Here is a 13513-nt window from a genome sequence, read left to right on the forward strand (position 1 = left end):
AACATACAAAATCTTATATTATGCATTTTTGAAACACAAGAATTATACTCTTAATAAGGCACTCAAAGACACCTCCATGTACATATATGACACAAAAAAAATACAAAAGCACTTCAACTAATAACGAAAAAAAAAAAAAACAGTATTAAAAAAATGGTACACTAAGGAACTTGCCAACAACAATTGCTGTACATCATTTTCGGTGTTCCTTTCATGAAAACAACCCTGCTTCAACATCTAAAATATTTGCAATATATTTCTAAGGTAATTCATAGTTTATTTGAACACAGGTAACTGAACAGCTGTCAAATCTGAATCTGACATTGGTATCCAACATGTCAGAGTTGGCCAAGCTTTCTATACGGCTCTGTAGATGATGTTACTACACTGCCCCCTTGTGGAATTAAGTTAAAGGAACCAAAGTTAAAGGAAAGGTAAGACTGTGGCCAAAACTGGTACTGCAATCACTTTCAAATTACTGTAGAGCGGTGTATCCCCTCCCCCCTGACTCGAGGTTGCCAACCTGGATGCCGAAACACTACTGACTTTGTGATTAGTAGACAGGTAGAGGGTGGCGCATCAGGCCAAAACACAACATGACCTGGTCGGACTACTGTTGTCAGTGATAAGTATTTGAAATGAACATGATTTCTTAATGTCTAGTGACATATCAGGGCCATTTTATGATTAATTGAAATACATTTCTTACATACGGTTCCTTTAACAATGATCGAATGTAATACAAGTAACAACTTGCAGTGTGGGATGCATGGAATCTCATAATCTTAGGTAAAAATGTAAAGTTCTCCATGCTAAAATGATTTTATCAAATGTGAAGTGAAAAATGTAGATATGATCATTTTTTAAGCCCATGACTAAAAGGTATTACACTGCAAAAAATAAAATCTAGCCAATATTAATGTTACATTAAGATCAACAAATCTATTTGGTATCGTTTTTACTTAGTATAGACGTGGCTACTGAAATTTAGCTAGGCAGCCAAATTTGCTTGTTTTTAAGACAAATTTGCTTAAGGCATTGGCAGCCAAATGTGCTTGTTTTCATGATGAGACATCTTAAAATAAGTCAAACTCTTATTAAATTTAATGATTTTACAAGAAAGCGCTAGGTAAGTCTCTTTATACTGAAAGCAATATCAACTAGATTTTTTGATCTTGATCTTGATCTACTTGGTTAGATTTTATTAGATATGCAGTTTCTGCAGTGTATAATATTGTGTAATTTGTGCATCTTATTTATCAGTCTCAGATATTTTGGTAGCATTTGTTTTCGTCTTTCTGCCCCTGACCAAAAGTTCACTGCTGAAATGCAGTGAGATGCAAAGAAACTACAAAATACTGGGGAACATGAATTGTTATATCTAAAAAAATCTGAAGTGCAGTATGTCTTAATTCATAAATGAATTCTGAGCCACAAAAACATCCGATCTTTGGCAAACTCTTATGTTCTTGCTTCTTTAAAACAATTTGAGATTTAAAATATAAACTGAATTTAAACTTAAGTATTCAATGTTCATCCTTACTGAAGCAGATGTCTTTCTTAGGATGACAGAATGTGACAGTAAGGTGTCCATCACACCTCTTGACCATTGGTGAGTTTCACGGCTTCTGGATTTTCAGGTTGTTGTTGTTGTTGTTGGTTGGTGGGCTTGTCATTTGTCTTGCCAATGATTGTATTTCGTTTCGCCATGAAGAGGTATATCACATTTATGGAGAAGACCACAGAGGAAAATAGGCCAAACCCCTATAAAAAAGGACACAATTGAAATATTCATATGGTATATTGAAAGCACTGATAAATGCTAACTAAATGCTAAATGCCGTAACTCCATTGCCGGGCAGGTGGCAATAAGGAATGGAATAAAGTAACCAGCAGAATTCCTGTGCATGAACCAAATTTGATGTAATAGCTTGGTAAAATCATTATGCTCATATTCATAGCACAAGTAAAATCCTCAAAGAAGAAATCCAAAATGTCCGTGAGCCCCTATGTTCATGCCCCCAGAGTATAGCGCTGTAGCTGCCTGGCTTTGGTTCCAAAATGCTTTATCTCCGTTTTTCAAAACATTAAAAAGTCAGGCTATTTAATTGTGCATTTCAGGTAATATCAATCAAATTGCAGTTGTGTTGTTTTGATTGAGTGAAGACGCATAAAGACACTAAAGTGCTAAATCTAGTCATTTGTCATCCCTATTTATTACTACTAATTAATACTAAGGGACTGTTCGTTATTTATAAAAGGGGCCACCAGAGAGATTTTGAGTTCCAACGCTTCCAACGTTAACGGGGACGAATGTTGACATTTTCCTTATTCCGCGCGAGAAACCCGGGAAAAGAGAACGTTATATGGCGACAGAAATCAACAATCAAACAAGCCACTTTGATTTTTTGCTGTTTTCATGAATACAAAAGATGGGTGACCCCCCCCCCCCCCCCCCCTCCTAGACAGAAAAAAGTTGGGTGACCCTCCCCTCAACAAAGAATAAAAAGACATGACCCTCCCCTATTTTCCTCCGGTGGCCCCTTCAATAAATAACGAACAGTCCCAAAGTGTAAAATACCGGCAACAGAAACAACTTGGTTGAAGACTCTTACCCCAGCCGCCTTCTCCAAGTCAGACCCGCTGTTGTCCGAGAGGAAGAGACCAGAAGCAAGTAGAAAGAGGACGGTGATCAGAATCGTATATACGAAGTCCTGTAACAGAGTGTCAGTGTTAAGAAACAAGTTTAAGTGAACGGACAACACAGTTAAAATAAAACACACAGTATTAAGAATTTATCTGATTCAATATTCCATCTTCTCCAACATTCAAAAGTGATCCTGAGATTAGCAAACCAGGGATTTTATTTGCCTTGTTACATTTGTTACATTGTAAGAATACAGGTATATCCAGATACAGGTACTGACCAGGCGGTCCCAGCTATTGATGCCCACTTTCTTGTGCAGTGAGGAGGCCAGGAGGATGAGGAGGAGCAAGGTGAAGAGGAAGGCCGTGCAGCTGACAAACTCAAAGAAGTAGAGCAAGCTACAAGCGTTACATGTGGACACCACCTCCTCCAGGACAAAGGCTAAAAATGACAGGAACTGTGGAAACAGGGAAACAGTTAAACTGGGGACCTTTATGTGTACACACACACACACACACACACACACACACAAACACGTGCACGCACGCACACACACACACACACACACACACACACACACGCACAAAGTATCAACGTCACACTCTGTGGTTAAATAATGAGTAAATCTGAAGTACAGTTAGGCTAGCTCAACAGCCATTGCCTTTACAGTATGACAACATTGGAGCTGGAAAGAAGCCATCAAAATGTGTAGCCTACACCTTAAGCCTTAATTTTAGGAGGAGAAACCAAAATCTAAGGCAAGTCCAAACTCGGCAGCCAGTTGCTGTCTCTCCTCATTAGAAGGTCTCTGGTTAAACTAACTTATAGTATGAGGTATTGAGGAATTTCGGCAAATTCAGGGATTTTTAACACTTCCCTTAAAAATCCCTTACGGTCAATGTACTGTAAATCACAGCCAGTGGCGTTAAAGCCCACCCAGACGTTAATAATCCTCCCAAAGTCTTTATTATTGTTAAACTACACTGTTATAAACTGCAGACTGGCAAGGGACTCAAATCACTGAACTATATTCTGCTCTTTTTCAATCATTCATTTATTTCAAAAAGAGTTTTGCAAAAACAAGTCTCAAACGCACTCTTCCACATTAGGGAAACATATTATTACATACAGAAGTGCATGTCTACATACAAAGACACACGTGCACACAAACCCACACAAAGTACAAAAAAAGGAGTTTGTTTAAGGTGATTGTCAGTTTTGCAGTATTTGTATAGCCCTACACACAATGCACACAAATCCTACTTCATCATCTTCTCTATTCTCTTTTCTTCCCAACATTTTGGTTAATGTTGAGCTTACTTTTACCTGTCCAAAGAAATGTTACAGAAATGGTACTGGTATTTAGAAGTTTAATACCAGAGGCCCATTGCACAAAAGTAGGATCAAGACATCCAGGATAAGTGACTGAGCTGAGCTCAATGAATCAAAAACAAGAGCGTCCAGGCTTAATTAGTTGCACAAAGACCAAGCCACGATGAGCAGACACGGATTCATCAAGCCAGGTGAAACCGATCCTGGATAAGTGTGCGCTCACGGCTCCCTCAAATAGACCCCACCACCAATCACAGATTCACAATGGCAAGTAGACATAGTAAAGTAGACACAAAGATTGTTAAGGCGGAGCAAGATACTTCGTCGTAGTTCATGTCTATGGGCGCGAAATGGGGATCGAATCCTGTCTGCATAAAGAGGCGTGTCGATGACGTATTGACGAGCGTAAGTTGCAACCGGCCAACAGCAGCGGCAGAAATAACCGGCGCACACCTGATATAAGGTTGATTTTCTCCAGACTGGATTGCTCAAAAATGCTAAAAATGTACCTGAAATGTTCAGAAGGGTTTGAGGATCATGAAAATGTGCCCGAAATTCACATTCCTAACTCTATAGAACCAAGACCTTAGCATATGTGGTGAAATTCTGAGCTATGTCCATAGACTTCAATGGAGCAGTCGCTGCCTCTGCTCTGCATAAAGGGGGATTTTGACCCCCCCCCCCTCGTGCGATCCGGGTTCCCGGAAGTGGCTCCTGATGAAATATCTTGCTCCGCCTTAACAATCTTTGGTAGACATAGTATCATTGCTCCTTCTACGGTGTAAAGTAGGTAGCGATTTAGCCTTTTCACAACAGCGACACCTCTGTCTCGGAGAATATTGCAACTAGTGTCACGACCACCACGCGCGAGTATGGTTACGGCGCTCTCGTGACGTCACATTGTTGCACGACAGGTCGGGAATGGCGAGTATGTAAAAGACATAATTAAAAAGAAAGGCAACACCACCACAGTGATAAAGCAATCTTCCCTGATGACGACAGTGGTCGGCTAGTGAGGGACCAATATGAGTTAAGTTAGTTAATATGCGTGATTTTATGTCCTGCAGTGGCAGAGGAATTTGGATTTTATTTTCTCTGTGGCCCTAATACTCCGTCATTTTTTATATAGCATAGACTATGGGAAACTGTAAATAATGATTGCAACATCATCTAAAAATCATCATTTATCCAAAATGATTGAAATTAATGATCACAAAACATTTAAATAATGACAGTGGGTCTATATGTGATAACAATGTGTAGTGGGCAGTGGAATAATTATTGGTTTCCGTTTGTGGTGACTGCTGACTGAGATAAGGGATGAGATTAAATAGATCCTGGAATTTAGCTTGGTCTGGAGCAGGCTAGCTCCACAGAAAAAATCTTATGACTTATACCATAACATATCCTGCTGCCCTCTATCCTGCTTTTGTGCATCCGGATCACGGATAAATTGAGCCAGGATAACCAAGATATCCCGGCTTAATCCCTTATCCTAGTTTTGTGCAACGGGCCCCTGATCAAAAAAAACAAACAAACTTTCCCTTTGAAGCAATCAGCATAAAGCTAAGCAGGAGGAGGCAGCCCTTCCACACTTGTGTAGTACGCATCAGTGCACACGGGAACAGCTACCACATGGTTGGACTTGTTGCATAGTACCGATGAAATGATCCATGAATGAAAAGTCACATCGATTTAGAGATAAGTACAACAGCATTTTGCCTTAAGACTACTGAAATATATGTAATGATGCCATTTGTTGTGCAGGGCACAGGGCAGACGTATTTCGAAATGGTGATTATTTCAGGCCCTGTTAAGCAAATATACCATATCACATGCCATGATGCCTTTACAATAAATAAATAAATAAAAAACTTTTAATGACAACTTACCCACATCTTACAGACGCCCTTGCTTGCACTGGCTATATTTAGACATTTACTGCTGACAGAAAAAGAGACAGTCTCTGACGTAAATCCTGTGATTGAGCGCAATAAAAAAGAAGGGGCCTCAACAAAGCGTCTCTGTGTTGCCTTAATAAAAAAAGACTGCTCTTTCTACACATCAGAGAGATGCATGTTTAGCTTGACTTGTGGTGGAGTGTATTTGCCTGGTCCAACATGTTAATGTAAGAGGAAGAAAGTGTGTGTGTGTGTGTGTGTGTGTGTGTGTCTGTGGATTAATCTATGAATGTTTTATTGCCTGCAGCGTGTGTGGACAGAATGTATGAGATGGTCTCTCAGTCCAAGCAGTTGAACGTTTCAGTTTCTGTGTGACACACATGGGAAAAGTCCCCTGCCTTTTGGTGGCAAAAATAGCCTTGATTACGTTCACAAAAGCTTTGTGTTGGGACACATGGAAAGCAGCATTTGTTTATTACAAAATTACCAATACTGTGTTTTGGTGGGCTGTCCCCCCAAATCACTAGAACCGTACTTCCACATTTTTATCTGACAATAATGTAGCCTAAGGAACACACAAACATTTTGGGAAATTACATAGCTTATTTAGCCTAGAAATCTAGACGCACCCTAGCGGCCTACCAGGGCTAGTCTAGCACCTCTCCGTTGGCTTGTGTGCTGGAAAAATTAAACTTCTATCAGGCCAATCAAATCGTGTATAGAGACGTTAGGCGGGCTTAACAATGATTGATTTGCAACGGGTTGGCTTGAATTCCCTGCTACTTGAAAACAAAGGAGATGGATGTTGCTGTTGGCGAACAGCGTGACACGAGTTTAAGTTTAAGTTGGCAAAGGTTTGAATTAGCCAACTAGCTCTGCTGGTGGGAAAACGCATGGGACTCATAACGCCGTCCTATTGCGTGCAGAGGGAATTTGAAAGACAACCGATTATCCCACCCCTCGGACTGAGCACTGCCAACGGTGATTGCCCAGACCCTACATTTTAATGTGGGTCTGGCTCGTCAGGCTATAGCTTATTCACCCCGAGAGTTAGATAAGATGATACATACCTTTCTCTGTCTCTGTGCGTGCAGTAACTCAATCTGAAGCACCAACCATTAGCGTAGCTTAGCATAGGTCATTGAGGTGGGCAGTTCCAACTAGTCTAACTACCAAAAGTGACAAAAGAACTCAAACATTGTTCTATTTACATGTTGTGACTAGAATACAACTAGTATTACAATGTGTACAAATTTCTATGTAAAATGCAACACAGCGATTTTCTAAGCATACACTGTACATGCTTGGAACTACATTCTATTTTCAGGTGCTGTGTGTAAATCACTCTGCCCAAGTAGCAGTGCTTTTGCTGAATGACAACATAGTTCCAAGTTTGCATATGCTTAGAAAATCGCCTATTTGTAGCCTATATGTTGTAACTATACAACTCACAACATGTAAATGGGAAAATGTTGGGAGTTCTTTTGGGTGCTATAGGCTAGTTGGAACTGGCCACCTTAATGAACCATGATAAGGTATGCTAACGGTGGGTGCTTCGAAATGAGTGCAATGCATAGAGACAAGAGAGGTATGTATCATCTTATCTAACTCTGGGGGTGACAGTGAATAAGCTAATTTCCCAAAAAGTTGACATGTTCCTTTACCAGAAGCAGACACACACACCCCACTACACTACAGTACACTTCCTTATTTTTTTTTATTTTGCTGATGCTAGGGAAAACACAGATTTCTTACATAGGGATGGGAAAACCCCCTGCAGTCATGGACTACTCTGGCAGATGGAAATTGTGATGGTGATATTATAAGATCATTTAAATTTTCATCAAACACTTGTGACTCTAGAACTATCCCTACTAGACCTACCAGAATTGAAACATTATACAACATGACAACACAACATGAGACCAGGGGCCTATTGCACAAAAGCAGAATTAAGACATCCGGGATAAGTTACTGAGCTGCGCTCAATGAATCCTAAACAAGAGCGTACAGGCTTAATTGGTTGCACAAAGACCAAGCCAGGATGAGCAGACACGGCTTCATCAAGCCAGGTGAAACCTATCCTGGATAAGTGTGCGCTCACGGCTCCCTCATATAGACCCCGCCGCCGATCACAGATTCACTGATTCACCATGGCAACTAGCGGCTTCATTGCTTCTTCTACGGTGTGAAGTGGGTAACGATAGCCTTTTCACAACAGCAACACCTCTGTTTAGGAGAATATTGCAGCTAGTGCCGCGACCACCACGCGCGAAATGGTTAGGCACTCCCATGACGTCATATTGTCGCATGACAGGTCAGGAATGGTGAGTATGTAAGAGTTAATTAATGATCACAAACGTTTAAATAATGACAGTGGGTCTAGGTATATGTGATAACAATGTGTAGTGGGCAGTGGAATAACTATGATATGATAACTTGGGGCCATTTTACATGTGGGTTCCCCTATGGAAAATGTCCATTCTAACAACCTAACATTTAGGCTACAGTATGGTGGCTAAACACAACAGAATACCAGACACTCATGACTTTTGTTTACAGGAACACAAGTCAAGGTCTACACCTAACAAGTAGAGCAGGCCATGGCTGAGACAAGGTGAATAATACAAAAAAAGTAACACTCCAGAGTTACCGGAAAGCACCAAGCAGCCAAACAGGAGAGTGCATACAAAACCAACACAATGATGGATAGGGGGGGGGTTTCCAGACAGTCCCTAAACACATGTTAGGAGTTTGGCTTACTGGAAGATAACCCAGGGGTAAGAACGATATATCAGCCATTATAGCGGTCTTTCAAAGGTACAATACTTAAATTGAACCCTGCATCATGTAGTTTACTAGGCCTGTGATAAGGGTGGATGAATCTTTCAAGTATCATCTGCCATCAGAGGTGGAAAAAGTACGAAAATGTTGTACTCAAGTAAAAGTACCAATACCTTGATGAAATATTACTCAAGTACAAGTTAAAATACCGATCTGAAAATGTACTCAAGTAAAAGTAGTTCATTTAAAATGTACTTTAAGTAAAAGTTACTTAGTTACTTTTTTTTTGGGGGTGGGTGGGTACCAGAACAACCAGTTTTACCAAAGACTTTCTAATGAGGAGATACAGCACTCAAAAAATCCTCCATAGTAATGCATGGGGTTAGTTTAGTTGTCTACACATCATATGTCACATATCACAACCCTTCCGCGGCAAAACGTCGACATGTGAATACATTGAGCCAATCATGTGGTGTGTTGTAAAATACATTGAGCCAATCATTTGGTGTGCTGTGAAGACATCGTGCCAATCATCTGTTGTGATCTCGCTGCTGGAGCAAGATTGGTGTCGTGAAGCCTTACGCACACGCATTTCTGCTGAAATAGATGCACGATAAGTGCCCAAAAAGTGTTGCAATATGGCCGCCGAGTGGAGGTACTTGCCTGAAAAGGACGTTGAGAAATGGAGATCTATGTGAAAAGTCACCGCAGTTTTCCTTTAAGTTTGAGCAGTAGTTGATTTTCAAAGTTAGTTGCACTCATCCTTGGGTCGCTTTGCAATGAACAGTAATCCAGCACAACTGAAAAGCCCCTCACAGGCAGCTAAGGCAGGCAGGCCAATATTGAGTTGCAGAGAGTTTTTTTTATATTTTGAAACGAGCAGAAGGTTCAGCAGATTAAAGGGCGTCGTACTGGGGGGGAAAGTGGGAAGTATATGGCCCCAATGGAGGAGGGCCCGTGAAAAGTGGAATACAGGGGGATACATTTTCACCAGGCATTAGTAATAACTCAGGTAATCCACACATAAAAAATCCTTACTCCACACAACTCCATAAGTAGAGTCATGTAATGAAGTGGAATAACACAGGGGAAAAGTATTGAACACGCCAAGAAAAAGCACTAAGGCAAGGAAAGGGAAGGAACAAGATGGAATCTCTATAGAGAGTAGTTATCCTTTCTATCTGTGCAAATTAATATAAGCTTGGTTAGTAGCCTACATATTGATGGGCTATAAAAAGGTTTTTCATTACCAAGGTGTCACACAAGAAACATTTCATGATGGATAAAAGCAAAAAGCTCTCCCAAGACCTTTGCAACCTTATTGTTGCAAAACATATCAATGAAACTGGTTACAGATGCATTTTAAAACATCAGAATCTTCCAGTAAGCAGCATGGGAGCCATTATCTGCAAGTGGAAGAAACATCACTGCATCATCAACCGGCCATGCACAGGATCTCCTCGCAATATTTCTGACCAGGGAGTCAAGGATAGTCAATTCCAAGAGCCAAGGACCACTCGGAGAAAGCTCCAGAAAGACTTGAAGGCAGCCAATTCACTTAAATAGTTCTGGAAGTAACTAAAGATCAGGATTCACAAGAGGGACCCCTGGAATCTGTTTAGAACAATGGGCCAAAATCACACTGATACTGCGACTAATAAGTTTTGTCATACAGGAAATGTCTTGAAGCTGTCTTTACAAACAAAGGCTTTTTCACAAAGTATTGAAGAAATTTCAGTAGACACGTTCAATACTTTTTTATTGTGTCATTCCACTTTAATACACAAAACTCTTATGTTTGGATTTTTTATATGTGTGTTAATATAATATGTGGTGAAAATTTCGAATAGATTCACTGGAAGTTTAGGCTAATTACTGAGAAAAAAAATTAAGCGTTCAATACTTATTTCCACCATATATTTATTTTACCTGAATATTTTAACTTCCAAATTAAATGTCAAAATGAATGTCAGACGAAATTTAAAGTTTGACTGACTGGATTTTGTATACAAAACATAGTGAAAACTGTGTAAGGTCACTCTCACTCTCCCTTGCTAAAGAGCTAAATGGTTTAGTCCGCCTGCACATTCATAAGGTAGTCTATCTTTTGTTTATTTAGTTGAGCATCGCTAGTAGTGGACCGCTAATTGTTTTGCTGCTGGTGCAATGTCTTTCTCCAAGAAAGCCAAGTCAGGTTACTAAAAACAAAGGCCAAAACAGGAAAAAGAGAGACATCAAAATGAGGGGAAAAAACTGCTAATAAACTTCTTTCCAAAGAAAGGTGAGCACAAACGTCAAAACACGAAATCCCATGGTGTTTGCTTAAATATCTCCGCAATCATTAGTTCTAAAACGAACTGAGACAACCGATTGGAATAGCGGAAAATACACTTTCATAGGTTAGGCTAATCTGATGCATCTCGTGATCCAGCTCCATCACTTTCAGAAAGACTGCATGGCGCCAGCTTGATTCATGTCCTGTTGTAGGCTACATGCTGATCATCATCACTAGGCTAGGGGTTTAGGGCGCGATTTTTTTCTCTCCCTTTCCGTTTTCGTTAGTCTTAACTTTTTTTTTTACTCAAGTAATGGATGGGATTTTTGATATAGCGAAGTACAATACTTCACTCAAAATGTAATCAAGTAAAATTTAAAATACCGATTTTATAAACTACTTAAAAAATAAAAAACACACAGAAAAACTACTCAATACAGTAACGTGAGTAAATGTATTTCGTTACTTTCCACCTCTGTCTGCCATGAAACATTCTGTCTCTCTAAGCTAGACTACCAGAAGCATATGGTTAAGGCTCACATATCGGTTCACTGATAACCATAGTAAATAACCATAAATGTAACCATGGCTGCTAAATTCATCACCTGTGAAGAACCATTCTGTGTAAGCTACAGACATACTGCATTTAGTGAAAAAGGAAGTGGGGAAAAGCATGATCAAATTTAATTTAATAAACATTTATGGGTGATGCATTTCAATCGAGCAGTTGTTGGGATCTGAGAAGGAGAGAATGAATGACAGTCTCATTCAATTATCCTCACATACTTTCTGTCATTGCCCAGTATCCTGCCTTTTCATGGCCTCTCGTCTAGTGAGCATAAAAATGTCCCTTGGACCAAATGGAAGCTAGCCTACACTCTTTCTTTGTACTTTAAAAATGACTCGCGTAATTGAATTCACCATCTTTTTGTTAATTACATTTGTGGTGCAAAGACAGGCCGCACACTGCCAACCCCTGATTCTGTTTAAGAGCTTACAGGAAGGCACTGTTCTGGGCCCATCTGACTGCCTCATTGGTGCTTTCTTTTTGCTCCCTTAGAGTGTAAAGCGAATCATTAGTCCAATTTCCATCACAGGAACTCAAAGGTAGTTTTTGGGGTGCTCACACCTTTGTGTGTGTCCTCACAACAGGAACGCCCCCTTGACTGCAGTTCCAGCCTGACTTGTACCCACTCTTATGCTTATGTTGACTGCTTTTCTTCTGTAACATTCTTTATGTCATTGGCAAACAATTAATGGATGACAAATATGCCTTGTTCCTGGTAAGTAGCCTACAAACTAGTCAGACCTATTCTGTTAGAACCACAAAAACAACCCTGATCCATTTCCTGCACCAGACTGCCAAGAATTCACTACACTGAAAATTCAAGAAAGCATGTACATCTGTACACAGTTCAATGTTCTTCAGAGCCACAGTTTGAAGTAATGTTACCTTAAACATTAGATGTAGCCTAACCATGACGAGAGCACAAAAGAAAGCCAGAACATCCCAATGATGTTGCATGCTGTTCTGTCGTTCTGAAGTGAGCACTGATAGTAGAATATTAAGATGGCGAAAGGTTGTGATTAGAATGTGACGGCCTTCATGCGCCCACTTAATAGAAGCATAGGCTACGGTGTGAGAAATAGTATTTAATGAGGCATTAAATAAAGTAAGAAACTCGGTGTCTTATAGGCCTACATAAAAACACCAACAACACTTCCGTTGGGTTTCCGAGAGTGTGGGTGTTCTCGTGCGAGGCGTTTAGAAATAGTATAAAATTAGTCATTAAATAAAGTAAGAAACTCGGTGTCTATCTAGGCCTACATAAAAAACACCAAAAACACGTCCGTTGGGTTTCCGAGAGAGTGTGGGTGTTCTCGTGCGAGGCGTTTAGGCTACGCCGCCCAAGTCATTTCGAAGCGGGAATACTGTTTTTAAGAGAACAGGCTCTTGTTTAAAACTTTAATCTTAGTAGCCTACTTACCACTTCTGCCAACTTCAAAAAAAATCCCCAAATCCCCAAATGTCCAAATTTGTTCGATTTCTGATTCTGATCCAAAGGAGCCGTGGTCGTGTTATAGGTTTGTGAGTCAGCCATTGCAACTGTTGGTAAAAAAAAAAAAAGGAATATAAACACTCACAGATAATTATAGGGTAGCCTACCAAATATGTATGGCAATAAAGGCTACAGCAGGCTAAATAGAGGTCCATATTACGTTCTAAACCGATCGTCTAGCCTATGCATCGTTTAACACGAACACTAAACAATACCTCAGTTAAGTGAAACCGAAAGCATAACAGTTTACTGAGAATCATCACTCAAATGCCACGTAATAAAACAGATAGTATAACGTTAGCCGAATTTAAAAGCAATACACATCATACCTTAACTCACAGCACACAACGAGGATTGGTCGGTCTCGTCGAACTTCGACACTGTTTCTGAGTTCAGCTAGAAAGTGGCGCAGCACTATCAGCCCAGAACAAACGAAAAGCGATACCCACTTCCGCAATAATGTTTTGGTTTTAGCCAATCGTCATGATCTGGGATGGGCCATTTCTTGGCTCCG

The 13513-nt window shown here is 40.1% G+C and overlaps 1 protein-coding gene across 1 annotated transcript; it reads right to left on the reverse strand.

Annotated features, from left to right (window-relative positions):
• Window positions 1-1184: 1184 nt before the first annotated feature.
• Window positions 1185-13467, reverse strand: cmtm6 (CKLF-like MARVEL transmembrane domain containing 6). Its single transcript, XM_042107340.1, has 5 exons — window positions 13339-13467; window positions 12928-13046; window positions 2928-3104; window positions 2616-2714; window positions 1185-1764 (listed from the first exon to the last, which is right to left on the reverse strand). The coding sequence occupies exons 2-5, from the start codon at window positions 13039-13041 to the stop codon at window positions 1594-1596; spliced, it is 561 nt and encodes a 186-aa protein (XP_041963274.1). The 5' UTR covers window positions 13042-13046; window positions 13339-13467; the 3' UTR covers window positions 1185-1593.
• Window positions 13468-13513: the final 46 nt, after the last annotated feature.

The sequence above is a fragment of the Alosa sapidissima genome, chromosome 10 (assembly GCF_018492685.1).
Source record: "Alosa sapidissima isolate fAloSap1 chromosome 10, fAloSap1.pri, whole genome shotgun sequence".
Classification (NCBI taxonomy): Eukaryota; Metazoa; Chordata; class Actinopteri; order Clupeiformes; family Clupeidae; genus Alosa; species Alosa sapidissima.